The sequence below is a fragment of the Molossus molossus genome, unplaced genomic scaffold (genome assembly GCF_014108415.1).
Source record: "Molossus molossus isolate mMolMol1 unplaced genomic scaffold, mMolMol1.p scaffold_m16_p_1, whole genome shotgun sequence".
NCBI lineage: Eukaryota > Metazoa > Chordata > Mammalia > Chiroptera > Molossidae > Molossus > Molossus molossus.
Genome location: NW_023425344.1, coordinates 227,863,219 through 227,886,295, shown reverse-complemented (window position 1 = coordinate 227,886,295; position 23,077 = coordinate 227,863,219). Strand labels below are relative to the sequence as shown.

At 38.3% G+C, this 23,077-nt stretch overlaps 2 protein-coding genes across 5 annotated transcripts in view; both read left to right on the top strand.

The window, feature by feature from the left end:
- The window catches only part of TMED10 (transmembrane p24 trafficking protein 10), a 36,947-nt gene extending 33,041 nt beyond the window's left edge, over positions 1 to 3,906 (top strand). Inside the window, exons 4-5 of the mRNA XM_036276039.1 lie at positions 2,562 to 2,688; positions 3,146 to 3,906. Coding sequence (XP_036131932.1) covers positions 2,562 to 2,688; positions 3,146 to 3,267 — 249 coding nt within the window. The 3' untranslated portion in view covers positions 3,268 to 3,906. The remainder of the gene's footprint in view (positions 1 to 2,561; positions 2,689 to 3,145) is intronic.
- Positions 3,907 to 12,233: 8,327 nt separating this feature from the next.
- The window catches only part of NEK9 (NIMA related kinase 9), a 36,152-nt gene continuing 25,308 nt past the window's right edge, over positions 12,234 to 23,077 (top strand). For 3 of the 4 annotated variants that reach the window (XM_036257179.1, XM_036257162.1, XM_036257171.1), the window contains exons 1-6: positions 12,287 to 12,520; positions 14,945 to 15,122; positions 17,216 to 17,271; positions 17,819 to 17,889; positions 19,868 to 19,973; positions 21,769 to 21,900. In XM_036257179.1, the coding sequence (XP_036113072.1) occupies positions 12,302 to 12,520; positions 14,945 to 15,122; positions 17,216 to 17,271; positions 17,819 to 17,889; positions 19,868 to 19,973; positions 21,769 to 21,900 (762 nt within the window). In that variant the 5' untranslated portion in view covers positions 12,287 to 12,301. Of the gene's footprint in view, positions 12,521 to 14,944; positions 15,123 to 17,215; positions 17,272 to 17,818; positions 17,890 to 19,867; positions 19,974 to 21,768; positions 21,901 to 23,077 lie in introns of all 4 variants that reach the window. The other variant, XM_036257151.1, reaches the window with a different exon arrangement.

Sequence of the window (23,077 nt, the reverse complement as noted above, 5' to 3'; positions counted from 1 at the left end):
TGTCCTCCAGTGAGGATAAAAAAAAGAACAGAATTAAGTAGGGATTTCATTGAGGTAATACAATCAACTTGGATGATAGGATTTGGGCTGTTTGGCTATGAATAGTCTTCGGAAGGAGAACCTATTCTGGAAAAGGGGTTGGGGAATTGAATGATTAAGTAGACAGTGGTCTGTATGCAGCGTGGAATACTGTGCAGCAGTTAAGAAGGAGGTGAATCTGCAAGCACTGGAGTTTTTGGAAAGATCTTATTCAATGAAAAAGGCAAGTAGAACAGTGTACACATCACTATCCCATTTATAAATAGTTCTTAATTATATTTTTCTGTGTATATTTATACTCATACAAAGCATAAATAGTATGTATCTTCTAACAAGGTCTTAAAAGATATATACCAAGTTCATAACCATGGTTACCTCTGAGAAGGAATGTGTGGATGTGAGAATTGAGCTACGAAGGTGGGCTTTCTGTTTTTTGTTTTCTTTGCTTCTGAATAGTTTAAATTCTTTAGCAGGAGAACATATTTATGAGTTGCTTGTACAACTAAAAAAATTAATGAGCCCTGGACGGTTTTGCTCAGCAGTTAGAGCATTGGCCCGCATACCAGAGAGGCCCGGGTTTGGTTCCTGCTAAGGGCACATACCTTGGTTGCAGTTTGTCCCCAGCCCTGGTTGGGGTCGTGTGGGTGGCAACCACTTGATGTGTCCCTCTCACATCGATGTTTCTCTCTCTCTTCCTCCTTCTTTCCCTCCCACTCTATCTGAAAATAAATGTAAAAATGTCCTCGGGTGATAATTTAAAAAAAAATTTTTTTTTTTAATGAAACACCAGAAAGGAACAGCATCAGGAACAAGTTTTAGGGGCTCTAAACTACAAAAGCAACCTCAGTACCAAATTTATTTTCATTTCATCATCCTTTTTTTTAGATTTTAGACCTTTGGACTACTGTCATTTCTTACACACTCTCACACACAGTGAGGAAGGGGGTAGTCGTAGTCTTCAGAATAATTTTTACAGTATTATTTTCAGCTGGCAGATGCAGAGCTGTAGTTTCACTTCCAGTTCCTTTTGCAAGTTTCTATTTAGGGAACCTTAAATCATTTATCTCTAAAGAAGTATCATGCCATTGCTTTTATACTATCTCATTCAGGAAGCTTTGGAGAGGGAAGTATAGACCATGAGGGAAGAACGTTAAACAGACTAAGGTTTGGTTTATTATATATCTCTTGTATTTGTATCTTTTTCCTGGGGAATTTCTTTACTCTGTGGCTCTGTATGAAGTCAATCAACAGACATATATTCTAGATTAATGGCAAAACCTGGTATTTGGGGTTTCAGCTAGGATAGTTAGTTCAATACATTAACCATTAGTTAAATCTTATACCTAGTTAGCCTAGTTCTGTTCTGCAGTTGTCAGTCACGCCATTAACTCTAGCAGACATTTTACAAATGTAAAAAAATGTACATCTAGTTAAAGAACACTTCGATGGATCATTACAAATCTGTCACTACATTGTAAGTACCTTAAATATCAACTCAACTTTTATATCCTTAACAGCAGTTTCTAGTTTTATTTTAAATAATTTTTGTCTTATTCATCACAAGTTCAGTGAAGATTACAGATAAGCAAAGGGAACATTCAAACACTCTCAAGCTCTTCCCATCCTTTCCAAGTTAACTGCTGTTAACATTTAATAGAAAAAGAATAAGGAAGGTGAATTGGACAAGGGAGAAGAAAAAGTAAGGAGTTCTATATATAATGTTTGTTGAATAGGGAGTAAAGAAGCAGATGTAGAAAAAGCATTTTTGAAGAATTCTCTGTATAGAAAAATTTAAGAGCAGCTTGTATATGAGTTTTAAGATCAGTGTATGCCCATTTTAAAGCAAATGAGAATCTAAAATTAACAAGAAAAACAATTAGAATAATGAAATCCTTGCTCTTGTCCTATCTTGGGAATTTCACAGATGTCTAGGTTGAGAAAGGAAGACAGTTCATTTCTTCCTTACATTCCTCATTCTTTATCATAACAGAAAGTCCCTGGAGATTTCTTTTGATAACTAGCAGTGTTATTCTAAAAACAAAATTCAGTGCGTTTTTTTTTAGCAGACCTAGGATTCGTCTGGGCTCTGGACCTCTAAACCTAAAGCTGTTGTGGCATTTAAATGAACAAAACAATTCTCTAATTTTGTATTCTGAGTTAATTATCTTAATGCTATAGCTGTGCCCACTCTCTCATTCCTGTGCATTCGCAATTGGGAATTTGGTGGGTTTTCTTCTAAAAAGTACTTTATTAAAGTCAGAAATATTAGAGCATAGTATATCTTACTTTATAGCCTACCACATTATAGTACTTCTAAGGAGGTTTTAATCAAAATTAAAATGTAAAAAAGTCTGAGATGGAAACGTATAAACATTTAATTTTAAAGCCCTAACTTTAAAATATGTTAGAATGATGACAGAATAGATTTTAAGTTGGTGAAACTTTTTTCAAGATTTGTTGCCTTGTGTTCTTTGCCAGAGAAATTTTTCAGAGAGTAGGTTCATAATTCCTTTCTTTTTCAGATTGCAAAAGTTGAGAAGCTGAAACCTTTAGAGGTGGAGCTACGACGCCTAGAAGATCTTTCAGAATCTATCGTTAATGATTTTGCCTACATGAAGAAACGAGAGGAGGAGATGCGTGATACCAATGGTGAGAGGAAGGCAGCTCTTGTTTCTCAATAAGTGAACTATAAAGGAATCAGACTGCCAAATTTTAAATTCTGGTGTACCATTTTCTTCATTTTGCCAAGGGTGGTGGTGGGGTTGGTGTATGGGAAGATAATTGCTAGCTTCAGTATTGCTTCTACAGGGAAATGAGCCTTGTTAGATTTTCAAGGGAATAGAAATTTCTTCCATGTTATGCATTTCACCATATTCTCAGTTAGCTAATCATGTCTCAAATTTATAGTACTAATCTTTGTAATTTTTAACATTTATATATAGAATAATGAAAATTTAAGAAAAAGCTATTGAAATCCTTCTGGTAGGCTTAGGGACAAAGTGAAGATAATTAATTGCCTTTCCTCCCTGGCTATTGTTTAGCCTGCTGAGCCTCAATTCATTACATTTACATCGCTTTTGTTTTGTTTTGTTTTGTTTTGTTTTAGAGTCAACAAACACTCGGGTTCTGTACTTCAGCATCTTTTCAATGTTCTGCCTCATTGGACTAGCCACGTGGCAGGTCTTCTACCTTCGTCGCTTCTTTAAGGCCAAGAAGTTGATTGAGTAATAAGGTCTACTCTCCTCCCACCTTGCATCTCAGCCAGCAGAACATCACTGGGACGTGCCTGGCCTAAGGCATCCTACCAACAGCACCGTAAAGGCACATTGGAACTTTCTTGCCAGAACTGATCTCTCTTGGTGTGGGAGGACATGGATTACCACCTACACCCAACAAGTCATTGAGGGACTTCTTTTTAACTTGATAGGATTTGGACTGGTTTTACAACAACAGGACTATTATTAGAGTCGCATATGACAAGAAATAGGGGTTACCTAGATAATGCCAAAGCCAGCATTTGTACTGGGTTTCCTCATGTGATCTGTTTGAACCATGTTTTCTTTCCTTCTTCCACTTGCTCACCAGCTTGGGCTTCCACTCTAGTTCCTTTACCAAGATTTGAATGAATATGTGAAACTTGTTTCTTTCTGATCGTCCTCTTTGGATTTCTGCGTGAAAACACCCTTAACTTTATCTTAACCCTTAGCTGAAATGTTTAAGTAGCTTCTTGTGGTATCCTTTCATAATTTTATGTCTCCTATAAGGGTGATGGATGTGACACCTCTAGAAATGAGCTTTGAATTACAGATAACTCTTAAAGAAAATTTTATTTTAGAGAATTAAAATGTTTGTGCCCAACTGCTTGAATTTTTTTTTTGTATATTTAGTTCTGTGCAGTTTTATTACATGTGTACATTCATGTGACCACCACTGCAAAATGCAGAAAAGTTCCATCACATGGATCCCTCATGCTACCCTTTTATAGCCACAGCCACCTCCCTTCCTTACCCCTAAGCCCCAACATTTGGCAACCAATGATCTGTTCTCCATCTCTTTAAATTGGTCATTTCAAGAATGTTATACAAATGGAATCATATAGTAGGTAACCTTTTGAGATTAATTTTTTCACTCATCATAATTCCCTTGAACTCCATCCAAGTTGTTGCATGTATCAGTAGTTTGTTCCCTTTTATTACTTAGTATTTTGTGGTATGGATGTACCACTGTTTAACCATTTACCCATTGAAGGACATCAGGGTCATTTTCAGTTTTTGGCTATTACTAATAAAGTTTCTGTGAACATTCATGTACAGGTTTTTATGTGAACATAAATTTTCATTTCTCTGGGATAAATGCTCAAGAGGGCAATTGCTGGGTTGTATGGTGAGCACATGTTTATTTTTTATTTTTATTTAAAAAATTTTTTTCTTTATTGATTTGAGAGGAGAGGGGGAGAGAGAGAAACATTGATTGGCCGCCTCCTGCATGCCCCCACTGTGGATTTGGCCCACAACCTGGGCATGTGCCCTCACTAGGAATTGAACTAGCAACCTCTTGGTGCCTGGGTCGACACTCAACCACTGAGCCACACTGGCCAGGACATGATTATTTTTTTTAAACCGCCCCACTGTTTTCCCAAAGTGTGCCATTTTACTTACATTCCCACCAGCAATGTATGACCAATCAGGTTTCTCCACATCCTCACTGGTATTTGCTGTTATTACTATTTTTTTTTTAATTTTAGTCATTCTGATAGATGTGTGTCATGAGGCCTCATTATGATTTTTATTTGCATTTTCCTAATGGCTAACAATGTTAAACATCTTTTCATGAGCTTATTTGCCATGAGTATATCTTCCTCGGTGAAATATTTGTTCATGCTCTTTGCCCATTTTCTAATTAGATTATTCTTCATACTAATGAATTTTGAGAGTTCCTTTTATGTCCTACATACAAGTCCTTTGTCAGGTATGTGGTTACTTGAATTTTATTTTTTATCCTCACCCGAGGACATTTTTCCATATTTTGTTCAGATAGAGTGGGAGAGAGAGAGAGAAACGTTGATGTGAAAGGAACACATCGAGTGGCTGCCACCCACACGACCCAACCAGGGCCTGGGACAAATCGCAACCGAGGTACATGCCCTTAGCGGGAACTGAACCACGTCTCTTTGGACCGCAGGCCGACGCTCTAACTGCTGAGTCAAACTGGCCAGGGCAAATTTTTAACGTAACATCTATCAAAGAAAAAAATTAGAAAATTTACCAAGTCTTACATGGCTGTCCACTGACTTAATTCCTGTTCTTATGTGTGTCCCCGAGACATATGAAGTATTAAAAAGTAAACAAACTGGGAGGATCATCATGAATAGAGTAAATACTTGAGAATAATGTGAAAGCAAAGCCAAGAATCACTATATGAGGTGCCTAAAGGCCAATACTAAATATACCATGTTTGTAAACAGTTATGAAAAATACTATCACTTGTAATTTTCCCCACTTCTCCCAGGAAAGGAGATAGAAGTTTGTCCTTTCTATAATCTCTTTTTAACCGTGCTGACTGTTACAGGGCTTTTCTAATCCACAGTGGCAAGAATGACAGGATTTAGGGCCATGCAGCTTGCAGCTGAGAAGCAGCATATTGGAATTAACAGAGAACACTACTGTGATGACCTGGATAAAGTACAAAGGTGGAAGTGGGAGTGAGTTACGTTGTCAAATCTCAGGCTGTTCTGTTAATGTTCTAGCTATTGTAAACCCAAAAGACTTTTTTCCCTTCTTTTGACTCTGAATTTCTCTGGTATGGCATAAAAGTGGTTCATTAATTTGTGCAACATTGCCATCTGCTGTTAAGAATTGATAGGTACTGCTTCTGAGAACCTGGCAATGGAATCCTTGCCATAAAGGCAGCAGATGTTGAGAAAATCTATCTGTGGTAGTATATATACCAAACAACAGAAGATGCATCCAAGTAGAAAAGAGAACAACCAAATTTGTGGCTTAAGATCCATTCTTAGATGTTTAAAGGTGAAATTTTGTACCATAACCTAATAAGATACTCTTTCATATTTCTGACTGGTGCCTTTCCCCTTTTTAAAAGCAATGAAAGCTACTTAGTTGGTTATGGTACTCTGTTCTGATAAAATGTCAAAGAATAAAATAGAAGAAGCAAATATTTTATTTTGCTGATGTTTTTGACCCAGATGTGACTATGAAACAAAACTTTCATGTCCTTTTATTCATGCCAAAACTACCAACTCGGATGTTTGTTTTTGGTTTAAAGTTCACTGATATTACATATTGATGTTATCTAAAAAGTAAATTTATTTGCCTTTGATAAAAGGCTAGTGCAAGAACAAGTCATCTTTAAAAATGAGGATGTTATCTGGTTTCCTCTGTTTTTGAGCCTACTATTCAACACGGTCTCTATAATATAGATGAGAATGAGGCAGTTTAAGTAAGCTTTGTTATACCACTGTCGTAAACTGTCATAAGCCATTTTTCTGTTTGTTTAATGGAAAGAAGCATGGGATTTAGACTGATTCGCTTGTGTCGGATGGGGATTTTTGTGTAAATTTTCTCAAATAAAGGCTAGCAGAAACCATTTTACATGTATTTTTCTGTTACTCCTGAGTACCTCTTTGTCTAGATTGGTGGTAATTCCTCTATATTCTTCAGTTTTAATGTATGGCAAATTATATGTAATGAAGTAAAGAAAAAGTATAATTGTCCATAATTTACTTTAGATGGATAGTGTTTGTGAGCTAGCAAAAGTTTATTATATTTTATATATAAATTATACATGTATATAGAAAATAATTCTACATCTTGAGAAAGACCAAATAGGGTTCTGTAAGCCAGGCATTCTTCTGTAGCTTCTCTCTTTGGAAACTGCTACTGGAATTATTCCTACAGAGGGTCTTCTCCCTTGTTCTCTTTTCTTAAAATACCTCTCCCAATTTAGAACCCCAAAGGGGTTGCTTTTTTGGCCTATCACATCTATGCAAATCCTCACCTGAGGATATTTTTCTGTTTATCTTCAGATAATGTGGGAGGAAGAGAGAGAAACATCAACGTGAGAGGGGCACATCAACTGGTTGCCTCCGACACAACCTCAATCAGGGCTGGGGATGAACCACAACCAAGTTACGTGCCCTTGACTGGAATTGAACCTGCGACTCATTGGTCTGAGGGCTGATGCTCTAACTGCTGAGCCAAACCAGCCAGGTTGCAGTTGAACATTTTTCATAAAGCTTCTTTTCCAAGAGTAACCTGAAGTGCTTTGCACATTCACTGGCTGATCTTGTATTTACCCTCCACTTCTCGCCCCCAGAAAAACAGGTAATTTGTCAGTGAATCTATACAAAGTAGTAGTTCCCAATATAAATATTTTATATAAATATTTTATCATCAGAAATGTCTTATTTCTCACTGAAGATTTACTTTTAGGGAAAGTAAAAAATAAGTAATAAATATAGCAAAACATCAATGAATTTAAATTTAATAGTCTCAATAGTATCATATACTTGTTAAATGGAGGTACCTTTTGTAAATTATTCAGTCTGCTACAATGGTGTCCCACATAATGTATAATTTTAAATTTGTAGTACCTCATAATAAAACAGTAAAATTAATTTTAATAATGTATTTAGTTTAATATATCCGAGCATTTAAACATGTAGTCAATGTAAAAATGAGATATCGTATATTATTTTTTTCATATAAAGTCTCTGAAATCCAGTATGCATTTTACAGCTACAGCACTTCTCCATCCAGACCAGCCATAATTCATGTGTTCAATAGCTGCAAGTAGCTAGTGGCTGCCATATCAGATCGTGAAGGTAGAGATTTTGCTGGTACTGTACTTTGGTAGATTCTTTGATCTTTATAGTAACTGTATGGCCCCTGGAGATCTGCCACTCATAAGTGGGAACTTTTGCTATAGCATCCTAACTATTCACTTGTTAAAATACAACACGGAAATACCCGTTTTTGATGAAAGGCACTTTAAAATCAGTTATACCTTTATAATGTTGAGTTTTTTCTGGAATTACGAATATTCAAAGGTCAGATATGTTTTATTTATATCCATTATAAAATGAGCATATGCCATTACGAAATTACAGTGGATTCACACTTACTCCTATACAGATTGATTCTTAGGAGGTAAACTGGCAAGAACATGTATTCCCTAAAGATGCCAATGGGCTTTTGAGCAATGACATCTGCCTGAAAAACTGGAGAAGCATCTATGGTTAGAAGATGGGAGAGAGCCAAACTTATTACTTCCTGACATTAGCATTTGGGGGTGATGGTATTGCCCTATCACATCAAGTCCTATTATATAGTCATGCATCATGGTGACACCAGACAAATATGAACTTCTCCAGGGCTTTAGTTAACCCAAAAGTTATTTCAGACATTATTCATTGATTCAGCCAAAAAAAAAAAGAGAGAGAGAAAGGGAGAGAGATGATTATCTTCTCTTTTCCCCACTATCACATGATGATCTATATGCTCAGTTTTACCATTTTTAAATATTGACCTTGACTCCTTCATATTCTTACAGGAAGAAAGACCATTAATGCCACCGTATTTCTTCATAATGGTTCAAGTCTTCATATTTTTTTGTCAAATTTCTGTAACACCTCAAAACAAGCACTGAAGCTAACCTTAATGGAAGAGCTTGTATTTCTGAAACATTGCTAAATTAAATATTGTTTTTTTAAAAAAGAAGAGCCCTGGCCAGCTTGGCTCAGCGGTTGGAGTATCGGCCTGTGGACCAGAGAGTCCTGGGTTCGGTTTCCGCTAGGGGCACGTACCAAAAAAAAAAGAAGAGCCCTGGCTGGCCGGCTTTCTCAGTGGTTAAAGCATCATCCTTCAGACCAAAGAATCCTGAGTTCAATTCCAGTCAAGGGCATGTACCTCAGATGTGGTTTGGTCCCCGGCCTTGGTCGGGGTCATGCAGGAGGCAACCAATGGATGTTACTCTTCTCTCTCTCTCTCTCTCTCTCTCTCTCTCTCTCCCCCTCCTTCCTCCCTCCATCTCTCCCTCTCTCCCACTCTTTCTGAAAATAAATGGAAAAATATCCTCGGGTGAGGATTCAAAAACGACGAAGAAGAAATGAGCATGAGTGTTTCTGTTCTGTATTCTCTAAGATAGAATGGGACTTTTGCCTGTTAGGCTTCTATCAATGCATTATAACTAGAACAATTCACAATATCAGGCTAACCAAGTTATAGAAACTATCTAGTTCTTTGTTGTAAAGATGCCACAAAAACTAATTTTCAAGCTTTGACTAAAACCTATTCAGGTTCTCTGAATGAAAATCAACACATCTGATTTCAAGTCGTTTTTCCATTCTTTTAACTCAAGAAAACATTTATTGAATATCTATTCTGTTTAACATGTTGAGCCAAACTTTGGAATAGACCCAATAACTAAGCAATATCTATCCTCAAAGTGCCTTCTAATTAATAGGAGGAGGTAAATGGAATGGCCTCTATCCAGAATGATCTTCCTATTTTGTTTAGCCATTACTGACTTAACATTTTGGATATTACTTTTTTTTTTTTTTTTTTTTTTTTTTATCCTCATCCGAGGACATTTTTCCATTTTTTGTACAGATAGAGTGGGAGGGAGAGAGAGGAAGGGAGAGAGAGAGAAACATCGACGTGAAGGGACACATCGAGTGGCTGCCTCCCGCACGACCAACCAGGGCCGGGGACAAACTGCAACCGAAGTACGTGCCCTTAGCGGGAACCGAACCCGGGTCTCTCCGGACCGCAAGCCGACGCTCTAACCGCTGAGCCAAACTGGCCAGGGCACATTTTGGATATTACTCTAGGAAGCCTTCACTAACCCATCAAGTTTGTCTTGGAAAGATGTCCCTCCTAAATGCCTTTCTAGAAGTCTTTCTTTATATTAGCACTATAACTTATACACAATTATCCTTATAATTGCTTCATTATCTGTCATATGGACTGTGAGCTCCATGAGAGTAGGACCCATGTTTATTTTGTTCTCTCTTGTAAAACAGTATCTGGTACAAGTTGGTACTTAGTGTTTGATGAATAAATTGAAAATTCAAAAATATGTGTACAATACAGAACTCTGAACCAACAAAATAAAATTTAATGGGTTATCATCAGTCAGTCTTGCATTTAGGTTTTAAAAAATGTTAAATACATACAAGATAATAGCAACATGATACTCAACAAAAATTTTTAAGCCTATAATATCAAGCACTTTTCAAGGCGTTAATGTTATATAGCTGTGAACAAGAGCACAAAATCCTCTCATGGAACTTATATTCTAATGAATGGAGATAGCCAATTAAGTAAGCATAATAAGATCAATATTTTACAGATAAGCATTGTGAAGAAAGCAAGGAGTGATGTGATCTGGTGGGATAGTTGTGTTATTTTAGATTAGGATGTGAAAAAGGCTCAGTTAAGTACAAGCAGAGTGTAAGCAGACCATAATTATGAAGGCTGGTACACTAATAGAATAGAAATATTGGATCTAGGTAAAAAGAGACAGAAGACCCCTTTACCAACAACTCAGACCTGTTGTTATGCAGAATGTAGGGCACTTTAAAAGGAATGTTGATGAACTGTAAAGAGCTCAGAGGAATGTGAAAGCATTAGTTAGCTATTATTATCTACCTAGTTAAAAACCTGGAAGTATCTCCATTTATGTCACCAACCACACCCCAACTGATCACAAGGTTTAAATGTTCCTTGGATGGATTTCTTCAATCTGGACCTTCTCTCCCCCTCCACTCACACTGATAGTACCTTAGTGCCTCTTCTTTTCTTAGAATATGAATTGCCTCTTAACTGGTCTCCCTGCCTCCAGTCTTTGTCTTCCATATTGTCATCAGAGTCCTTTGTAAAATATAATTGTGATCTTATGTAGGGTGACCATTTGTTTACTGTCTGAGCTGGGCACTTGAGCAAAAAGAAGGCTCTGTTATGCCGGGGGGGACACGTGTAAACTGGGACTTCCCCAGCAAACAGAGACATACAGTCACACCAATCATATACTTCCTGCTTTAAAAATCTCCAATAATTTTCCATTGCCCACAGGAAAAGCCAAACTATAAAACTATATTTGAGCTCCTCTCTCCTTCTACCCCACAGCACCCTGGACTTCAGACACATGACCTACTCTTAGCCCCAACACATCCTTGTTCTGTCTGTGAGAGATGGAGTCAGATTGCTGGGTTTGACTCCCAGCTTCCGTTGCTAGCTCTATAACACTGAGCAGGTTACTTAACTTCTCTGTATCTCAGTCCCTTCTGTAGAATGGAAATAATTGGATTAAGTGGGATGATGCTTGAAAAGAAAATTTAGAATGGGCTAGGAACACAAAACACTATAAATGTTAGCTATTATCTCTGATGTAGATCATATTCCCAACTATACAGATTAAAAAATAAACTTGATGTGAAGTTGCCCAAGGCCACATGACTGTTGGAACACGTTTTTCCACTGTGCAGTTCTCATAATGGCTTGAGGTTAGGGAGCATCTTACTGCACATTCCCCAATCCCCAAATACAGTGGCACCTACCTCTCAAAGACATGAGATCAGATGCTCAAAGATTCGTAAAGACAAAATAATGCTAAATATGAAAAAAGAGTGTCAGGAAAATCGGCCTAGTTTTCTGGAGTTGTGTATAAGAGGGAGGGGCCTAGGGTGGTCCTAGGAATAATAACTGGGCGCAGACTCCTGAGAGGTCAGCGGGCAAGTATTTCCGCTTACTACAGTGACTCCAAAGAGCGCTGTGCAACGCTGGAAGGGACTGCTTCCCCAGTCACTGTCTCGAGATAGGCCTGGCGCCACACGGAGACGGCACGAACTCCGGACTTCGAAGCTGTCTTTGGCACTGGCCAGGGAGCGGGGCAGTAGTGTACAGGCCGGTCGGTGATCCCCTTGGGCCTGCGGGAGCCCGTCGGTTCCACGCCGCCCCTACCACGTGCCTGCCAACCCCCGCGCGAGGCCGCACCTTCCCGGCCAGCCGGGAGGAGCAGGGCCGTGGCCCGGAGATTAAGCAGTGGGCCCGCGAAGGCGGCGGAAACCCCGGCGGGCCGGAAGCACCCACAACTGCTTCCGGGTCAGGGGAAGGAGCCACCACGGAACCTCGCGGGGTTGCGTGGTTGCAGGGCTGACCGGGCCGCGGGCCGGCTTCTGAAGCGACCGAAGCGCAGCGCGGCAAGCGCCACTGGTGACACGCAGGCTGGTCCCGCGGCCGCCGCCATGTCGGTGCTGGGCGAGTACGAGCGACACTGCGACTCCATCAACTCGGACTTTGGGAGCGAGTCCGGGGGTGGTGGGGACGCGGGCCCGGGGCCCAGCGCCGGTCCGGGGCCGCGAGCGGGCGGCGGAGCGCCGGAGCAGGAGGAGCTGCACTACATCCCCATCCGCGTCCTGGGCCGCGGCGCCTTCGGGGAGGCCACGCTGTACCGCCGCACCGAGGTAGCGGCCGGCCCGGCCTTCGCGGCCCCGCGGCCCCGCGTCCCCCGCCTGGTCCTCGCTTAGCGCAGGGTGTATGTCTCAGGGGCGTCTCACCGCTTTTCCAAGTCACCTACACTAGGTGTTTGTTAGGTCACTGGTTTTACTAGCGGTCGTTTCTGCTTACCCGGGGGAACGGAGCAAGTCACTGAACCTTCCCTTGGCCTTAGTTTCCCCATCTATAAAGTGGGTTAGTAGTAACTACCTTTAAAATAATGTGTATTCTAAAGGTTATTTTGAGAATCAAGCAAAGGTGCTTTACAAAGTGTAAATTAAAGTGGTATACGAATGTGAGGTGTTGTCAAAACTTACTTCCTCTCCTGCTGTATAGCTCTCCAAGGTCAGGGTGGGGAGGACCGGCATAGCTTCAAAGTTCCCATGTCAGTGGCGGCTCCCATATCTTTGCCGTTATTTTAAGTTCAGATGTGAACACTCAGTTGGAGGTTTTTCTTGAAGATCATTGGGGAAATCGTGTGTTGATTTCATCAGTGTTTATCTGGGGAATACTTACGCCTGGTATAAGTATTTTTTATATGTGTGTGTATTCTAAGCCATTCTTTTAAATTCCCTTTTTAAATTTATTTCTATTTTTATTGATTTTAGAGAGGGAGAGAGGGAAACATCAATTTGTTTGCTTCCACTTATGCATTCGTTGGTTGCTTCTTGTATGAGCCCTGACCTAACTGCAACCTTGGCCAATGGAGACTGCTCTACCTGGCCAGGGCCCAAGCCATTAATTCTTAACTTTGGGGGACACAAGGACTCCTTTAGAATCTGATGTTAACATAATCACCTCATCCACATTTGCACGTATACATATTCTTTGAAGAGGTTTGTGGATCACTCACTGATCCCTAAGGTCACAATGTATATACTGATCTAAAACCCTGTAGTGGTGAGACTACTTCCAAAAGCTAGCCATAAACTGATTTTGATCACTAAAGCCTCAAACTTAAGCTTTGGAATAGTCAGGCATTTAATGTGAACTTGCTGGGGTTACTGAAGGTGATGCATCCATCCCTGACCCATCTGGAGTTGTGTGTGTGTGTGTTCGAAGCTAACATCGTTTTAAGGCTGAAAAATGGAGAAGGGGAGAGATGCAAGAAAATATCTTTAAATGTTCTTTTTTTTTTTTTTATCACAATGCCTATTAATGTATGATGTTAGAGTTACTGTTAGTAATTCTGTTTTCTTATTTGTACTCACAATATGAGAGAGAGGAGATGCGCGTTAGTGTATCTTTTATAGTTAAACTAAGAGTATATTTAAATGACTTGCTCACCTAGAAGTAAATCTTTGGCTAGAACAAAGTTTTACACTTCCTTGCCCATGCCTTTGCATTATTACCATGTTGAACTTAATTGCTGAGGTTGTCTTAAGTTAAATTTGATTACACTTCCCAAAAACTGGGTAACATCCATATCACCAAATATTTATTATATCTGTGTATTTACAAAGGTTTAATTAGAAGCAGCCCTTACCCTCAAAAAACTTATAGTTCAGTGGGAAGACAAGTTAGTAAACATAACATTTAGGTTGTATGTGTATATAAATGAAAAGAATTGACAAATCATTTCCGTGTGTGAGCTCTGAAAATTAAGGGAATGATTGCATTGAATAAATGTATAGCAGAAGGTTCATCAGGACATTCCCAAAATGTTTAAAGTCCTAGCTGAGCCATTCTAGGGGATGGGAAGGGTTATTTAGGCAGGGATGTTCCTGGGTAGGGGGAGCAGTGTCAGGAAAGAATTAGAGATACTATAAAAGAGAGTGGCTATTGGGAGCTTCAGGTAAGTTTTTATGAACAGGAAAAAACATGTAATACATAAAAGTGACAGGAGATAGAGTTGCAAAGTGGGAAGTGTGAGTTAAGTGAACTCAAAGCCCTTAGCTATGACTTATTCTTACCTAGAAAGGGTAAACAAAAATCACTAGAGAAATCTAAATGTATAAAATTAGGGGCAGGTTTAATATTTCCATTTTACAAGAAGCTATGGTCACCCATAGATAACAACTCTCCAGTTCTCTATTTCTCCAATATTCTAGCCCTACTACAATTCTCATCATGACTAACAGTCTGTCATAATGTCTCTCAACAGAATTTTTGAGATCTATTTTCATCCCATATTTTTACCTGGGATTGACATCGTGCAAATTAAATGTAGCAATAATGTAACAGCATCTTAATGTCCTGCAGTAAATTATGATGCTCAGTTGTACCCCAAACCTTTAAAGTCTGTCCAGGTGTTTTTTTCATTTAATGGAAAAAATAAAAGCTGTCAGTCTTTGCCCATCTAGGAAGTTTTCTTTCTAGGTTTACAGATCTTGTGTGGATTCATTCACTGCCAGGCAAGAGGAAAGCACTGTACCTCTGTTGCTGTGTTGTAGGATGACTCATTGGTTGTGTGGAAGGAAGTTGATTTGACCCGACTGTCAGAGAAGGAACGTCGTGATGCCTTGAACGAGATTGTTATTCTGGCACTGCTGCAGCATGACAACATTATTGCCTACTATAATCACTTCATGGACAATACTACCCTGCTGATTGAGCTGGAATATTGTAATGGTAAGGTAGAATTCATTGGGACCTCCTCCAGCAAGAAAGTCTGCTCATACTTACCTTAAAGTGGATTTAAAAAGAAAAGACATATACAGTGATTAAAAAAAAAAAAAAAAAAAAAAAAGGGTTTCTTGAGTTTAGAGAATTAGTTCAAGCCCTGGAGAGTTTTGTAGTGATGTACAAAATAAAGGGAGGGGTTTTCCCCCTGCATACTCAAATTCTGCCTTATGATTATAGTTCCATCTTCAAATTACTTATTCAGTTGGATTTTACATTCATTTTTCAAGGTTTTTTGCTCATGAAATGACATAAGTTAGGCATTAGAGACATACTATGGCTTGATGAAACAGTAAATGAAATCTTATAGATGATACTGATTTATATTGACTTCAGTGAAAGCTACCCTATTAAAAAGTGGTCCAAAGATCATAACTGAATGAAAATGATAACATAGTAAAGCATGACCTTATTTATCTGGTCTCTGATTTCTTTGGATCGTTTTACTTGTAAGATAGCAGTATAGTCTAGTTGTTGAGAAAATAGATTGAACTGGGGAAAGGGCAGGGAGGGAGGGAGAGGAGGGAATCAGTGGGGGAAAAAGGAGAAACATCTATAACAAAAATTAATTTAAAAAAATGAAAATGAAAAAATAAATAAATTAATTTAAAAAGAAAATAGATTGAACCCACATCCCAAGTTTCATGACTTTTTATCTCTGTATCCTTGCATAAGAAACTTAACTCTTCTGTGTCTCAGCTTATGAGTTTGTTGATAACAGTTGATAACATACCTCCTAGGGTTATTGTGTTAAATGACTATATAAAGCCCTTAGTATTGTATTTGGTATATAACACATGTTTGATACATACTATACTAGCTATTACCCTTATTACATAAGAGTCTTTTCTTGAGCCGCATTCTGTAGCGGTCCCAGCATATTGTTCAGTTAAATCTCTTAGAGAAAGTTCCTATATTCTAACTTTCTTCTCTAGACTCTTGTGCATCATGATTGTTCCTGGTTTTGAGCAACCCTAAATGTACAAGATTATAGTAGAGATTTCCGAAGTAGCAGAAGCCTCAAGTAGTTACTTCCTTTGTGGTTAGGAGGATCTAGAACAAATGGTACATTTATTGAAACTTCAAGTTACTAAATTATAGGGGGGGGTGTGAAACTTAGCTAGGGCTAAAGTGTAAGTTATAGTTGCAGGTAGGAAGTCAGAGGACCCATGATCATTTGTAGTCTGTCTGGGAGAAGCAAATTTAGACTTATTCCCCAGGAATGAATGAATAAAGGGAGTAATGATTGGAAACAGGCCAGGGCGGCGATTTTCAACCTTTTTCATCTCATGGCACACAAACTAATTACTAAAATTCTGCAGCACACCAAAAAACTGATTTTTGCCAATCTGACAAAAAAACGGGTATAATTTTAATTCATTCACACTCGATAGCTATTGTTGTGTTGCCTGTTGTCATTTTTTTATTTGATAATCTAAGGGAAAATAGATCAGTGCCCCTGACTAAATAGTCAGGTATTGCATATTTGAAAAATTCTTGCAGTACACCAGTGTACTGCAGCATACCAGTTGACAATCACTGGTCTAGCGTGTTCCCTAAACTTTGGGAAATTTTTTCAGTGGAAAGTAAAAGAAGTTGATATACACCTGTGTATACAAAACTTGTTATCACCGGTGTAACCCAGATGTTCTAGTAGTCCATGGAGAGAATTATTGCAAAAATGGTGCAGATTCTTTTAAAAGGAGTTTTAGAAAAGAAAATTATCTGATTTTTAAGGCATTCAAGGTAATATCACTAATTGGGTTAGGAATGGTCTTTCCTCTTCTCAAAAATATCTTCCTGTTTCTGTTTTGAGTCTCTTCCATTAGGGAGGGGAATCTTTGAAGAACATATTTGATACAGTCCTTGGGAGGTGGAAAGAGTTTTGTACCCATGTGAAGAGCCAAGAGGGAAGGGGTTGCCTTTGGAGAGGAAGCAGAATCCTTCATTTTCTTGTGTTACCTGTTAAAACCCTAGTAGATAGAGGAGCCAAGCTTTGATCTCTATTAAGCAATTCAAACCTGTCTCTTGTTTAATTGCAGGAGGGAACCTGTATGACAAAATCCTTCGTCAGAAGGACAAGTTGTTTGAGGAAGAGGTAATTCATATTTCTGTGGTAGGAAGCTAGAATTATAATGTGTTGCATTCTGGTTCTGTATTAACTCTTCCAACAATGAAGAGTATTTTTTTTCCTTTTGTTCAGACTCCTTCCAGGCTCTGATTGATATTCATGAGAAAGGAAACCTCTAACAAGGAAGCTGTCTATAGCTGCTTCCTAAACGGTTTACCTCCACATCATGATTCTCTATGGGCTTTCTTTCCCGGTTCTGTTACTACATACTGGTATGCCCAGTTTTCTATACCTTTGCCTTCTTCCTGGATTTCTTTTCACAAATCTGCTTCACCATACTATATTTTATAATGACAATGGAACTATTTTATGATGACCTGCTTTTTCTTTTTACCCCTACCACTTTTCTTTGCCTATTCAACCTACAAGCAAGAGATGTCAAGTCATGTTGAATTGTAACCTCTGGTTGCAGCTTTCTTTGTTTTATTTGTTTGAGAGAGAGAAGGAAAGGGGGTATTTAAATTAAATTTTTGTTTGTTTCCAGTCCAAATATAATTTATGTTTTTCTCTGCAGATGGTGATATGGTACCTATTTCAGATTGTTTCAGCAGTGAGCTGTATCCATAAAGCTGGGATCCTTCATAGGTAATGAGTGAAAGAATATGGGATTGATTCCTCCCCACCAATCCAACCCCCACCTTAGCTACCTCCCATCAGCACTATTATTTTCTTGATTAAGCAGTCAAGGTTTTTTGTTTTTGTTTTTAATTGATTTTAGACAGAGAGGATAGGAAGGAAGAGCGAGCTCTGGCTGGTTTGGCTCAACAGTTAGAGCATTGGCCCACAGACCAAAGAGTGTCAGGTTCAATTCCAGTCAAGGGCACATACCTCAATTGTGATTAGATCCCTGGCCCTGGTTGGGTTGTGCAGGAGGCAACCAATCCATGTGTCTCTCTCACATTGATGTTTCTCTCCCTCTCTCATTTCCTCTCTCCCTCCCTCTCACTCTCTCTCTCCCCCTCCTTCCCTCTCTCTCACTCTGTCTGAAAATTAATGGAAAAATATTCTTGGGTAAGGATTTAAAAAAAAAAAATACAAAAATAGGGAGGAGTAAGAGAGAAACATTTATTCATTGTTCCACTTATTTATGTATTCATTGGCTTGATTCTTGTATGTGCCCTAACCAGGGATTGAACCGGCAACCTTGGCATAACGGGACAATGCTCTAACCAACTAAGCTACCCAGCTAGGACACGTTGATATATTTGAGAAAGGAAAGGAAATAACTAAGGGTATTATCTTTTCTTCCTGAAGGTAAACTTTGTTTGTGATCTAGGAAGAATTTCCTCAATAGCTAAGTACTGCTATCATTTCTTTATTTTGAACACTGTGATTTTTTAAAAAAATATGCTCTTTATTGATTTTAGAGGGAGATAGGGCGGGAGAGAGACAAACATCAATCAGCTACCTCCTGCATGCCTCTGAGTCCGCAGCCCAGGCATATGCCCTGACTGGGAATTGAACCTGCAAGCTCTCAGTGTATGGAATGACATTCAGCCAACTGAGCCATACCAGTCAGGGCCTCAGTCATTTCTTTAAAAGAGATTTAGAGTTTATTTCATTAATTCATCAGTAAAGCCTAGAAGCTACTGTGAGAAGTGGTATTAGATTGGTTGGAATTGACAGTAAAAGTTTTTTCAGAGCAATAATTGGCAATTGTTTTTAATTCTATAACTTTTAATTTGAATAAAAAACCTATTTATTTTGTATAATTAATTTTACAAGTTTACTAGATCTTTTGGCGGGGAGACAGTTTTCTATTCATTTCTAGCTATAGGAGAGAATCATTATGAACATTTTTGCATCATTATATCCTTCTTGAATCATTGACCATTCATTGCTAGAGACTAATGTTACTACACCAGTATTTCTTTTGTTGGTTTATTAATTGATAACAAATATTTCTTGATAGCTATTGAATGGCTACTGTTGCATTTTATTTTCTTTACAAAAATTACGGAGAATATTGTTCTCATTTTTTTTCACATCTTTTAGTAAAGGAAGCTGGAGTGTAAACCATGCGCAGTTTGTTTATTTTACATGTGGTCACTTCATCTTCAGAAAAATAGCCAATGATTTTATTGAAGTGATCTACACAGCTTAATCATGTTGCTGCTGGGTCGAGCAGCCTCTTCTCTTACCTTAACAGATTTGAAACTTTGACACCAACCAAGTGTTAAAATTACCTTAATGTCACTTCATTCAAAGCATAAGTGGTAATTAAAGAGTCAGTGTGCCTTATAGGAATTATAATTACCTGGAGCACCATTTTTTCTTTTTGTCTTAGCCTCTTAGCTATTCCTATCAGTTTCAGGGGTATGGGAGGCATGCCTGTACTGTGAAGCCCTGGAGGATGAAGTTAATTTTCTGCCTCCACTCTCCCAAGTCCTCTTTTCAGTGTTAAAGTACATGTGAATTTGATGACCACTGTTTGGATCCATAACAGTCTGAGCAGTGGTGACACACTCATTTTTATTCTGCATTACTCCTGGGTGGAGTGGGAGATGAGATAAAACAATTGACTATATGGCCTTACTATGAAGCATCTCTTTTTTTTTTTCAGAGATATAAAGACATTAAATATTTTTCTGACCAAGGCAAACCTGATAAAACTCGGGGATTATGGCCTAGCAAAGAAACTTAATTCTGAATATTCCATGGCTGAGACAGTAAGTATGTGTTGCCATTGTCTTATTTTTTTTCCTTTTTAGCACCATGAGATATAACTATACCCTCTAAGTCTTGAATCTATTTCTCAATATTCCTACAGATTCTCTATACTTATAAAGCAAATCTACAGGAATCTTTTTCTTGAGCTCACTAACAAGCATTTACATGCTCAAGTGTTCTTTCAAGAGTCATTGTCCGCATTACAACTCTACCTCAAAGCTTTTTCTGACACTTACTAGAGACTTTTCTAAAAGCAACAAAATGCTTTACTGTTTTTCCCAGCCTAGAATCTTTAGTAGATTTCACTTTCTCTCTTACTTAAAGTTTGAGCTTATGATGTTAGACATTTCTTTTTGTTTCCTTTGAATGTTTCTGGTTCAGAAGTTGTATATTAAAAATAAAAACTGATGCCCAGATGCCCAGAGAACAATTCAGTCTTTAATATTATACACAGTCTGAATTGCAGGACTCCCTTCTCACCTGATCCTAAGAAAGACCATTAGTAAAGAATAGACATAGGTTGACCTTTAAGGACAATAATCTCATCCTTTTAGGAATTATAAAACCCAATTATTATTATTCTTTTTTCATAATGCTCTGTCCTTAAAAGAACTTGAAAATGTAAGTTTAATAAAAATTAATTTTGTTCTGATGATTTTTTAAAATAATGTTGAAATATGCCTGTAAACAATATAGAGACATCCAAGGATACTGATAGCCAGGGTTGGGATTCTGTTTTAGCAACTCAGTCTGCTTGTATGATGGTGCCATGTTGAGCTTCTGAGGAAGCACTTATGTCTTATGTGGATATTTCTCATCAAGAATAATCTGATAAAATCAAAATTTGACTTTTCTTAGCCAGTTAAATACAAAGAAGAAATAATATGAAAATGTATAAATGCCATGTAAACCATCTGAAAATTTCATTGCTTTGTTGATTAAAGATGGCTAACAGTTTTATTAGAATTTCTAGGGCACTCATTGTCTCATCTTGGAAAAGATGTGGTCTTCATTCAGGACATTTTTATTTTCAAATTCTTGAATTCAAGAAATCTTTTTCAAATTTGAAAGAAATTCACTAGCTATGTTAGTATTTCAGATGTCAGATCGAGCCATTTAAAAAGCTTTATTGCCATGCATTTCAGTTAAAACTTTTAACCACTTTATTCAATTACCTTCTCCCCACTGCCAGTTCTCCCTACCCTCTTTGGTGAACTTTTACTAAGTATATCTTTATCTGCATGAAGTCTTCAGTGGGCCTTGAATGCCTACAGCCTCTGTGATCCAGGAATCACAGAGCTGTTGTGGCTCCCAAATTACCACAGAGATTGTTCCTTTCTAACTGGCCCAAGAGATTTGACATGAATAAGATTTTTCCCCATACTGACATCATCTCATAACAACCATTATGGGAGCCCTGGCCAGTTTGGCTCAGCAGTTGGAGCGTCAGCCTGCGGTCCAGAGAGACCCAGGTTTGGTTCCCGCTAAGGGCACGTACCTCGGTTACAGTTTGTCCCTGGCCCTGGTTGGGTTGTGCGGGTGGCAACCACTCGATGTGTCCCTTTCACGTCGATGTTTCTCTCTCTCTCCCCCTCTCTCCCTCCCACTCTATCTGAACAAAATATGGGAAAATGTCCTCGGGTGAGGATTTAAAAAAAAAACATTATGGGATATGCTGATGGATTTTTTATGCTTGTTATCACTGGTTCCTGGGATACGTAATTTAGTTTTCAAAATATTAATATGGTTGCGTCAGAAAAGGAGTTATTCTTTGATTATTGTCTTTGTTTTCAGCTTGTGGGAACTCCATATTACATGTCTCCAGAGCTCTGCCAAGGAGTAAAATACAATTTCAAGTCTGATATCTGGGCAGTAGGCTGTGTTATCTTTGAACTGCTTACACTAAAGAGAACATTTGATGCTACAGTAAGTTGATGTGTTATCCCTACATTGTCCTTACAAATGATACAACTTGATTGAGATAATTAACTTTATTTACCCTGAGCTTCTGATTTCTTGAACAGAAACCACCTATAGGCAAAAATAACAAACCAGTATCCTGACACTGGCTTAGTAGTGTATTATTAGACTACTATAGACCAGATTTATCTCCAATTTGAATTCCCCATTGAATAATCATAATCAAATAGTTCTAGCGCCCTGGCCGGTTTTGCTCAGCAGTTAGAGCGTCGGCCTGCAGTCCGGAGAGACCCGGGTTCGGTTCCCGCTAAGGGCATGTACCTTGGTTGCGGTTTGTCCCCGGCCCTGGTTGGGTCGTGCAGGTGGCAGCCACTCGATGTGTCCCTTTGCATCGATGTTTCTCTCCCTCTCTCTTCCTCTCTCTCCCTCCCACTCTGTCTGAACAGAAAATGGAAAAATGTCCTCGGGTGAGGATAAAAAAAAAATAGTTCTAGCAACTGTGCTTTAACTCTTTCCCCTCCTCCCTCCTTTTCACCCACTCTGTCTGAAGATAAATGGAAAAGTATCCTCAGATGAGGATTAAAAAATAAATAAATAAAAAGCTAAGGAAAATTTATATAATACTCATTAAAGTGTTTTGATTCTTTTTTATGAAAAATTAATCACTGACTTATTAAAGATTGTTATTGTTTTATGGATAACAAATTCCTTTAAGTCTTTTTTTTCCCTTAAGTAAAGCCCATTGTAAAACAGTGCTTCTCAAACATTAATACACGTAGGAAATCACCTGAGCATCTTGTTAAACTGCAGACTCTGAGTAAGTCTGGGGCAGGGCTGATAGCTTCCAGATGATGCTGATGGTACTTGTCTGTAGACCACAATTTAAGTAATAAAAGTGAGTTCACAACCTTTACAAACCAGGTGTGAGAACTTAGGAAAATTACTTCATCTCTTTGATCCTCTATTTTGTTATCTTTAGCAAAGAAAAAATATATATTCCTGTCACAGAGATACTCTGATAATGTATGTATATGAAAATGCAAATTTAAGATAATGCAAATTCGTTAGCCTTTAACGAGACCTGTTTATTTTTCTAAATTCTGAAGCTTATTCTGGTGTATTATCTAATTCTCCTAAATATTATAGTGGAAGGAAAATAAGTTTTGGAGTCAGATAGACTGGT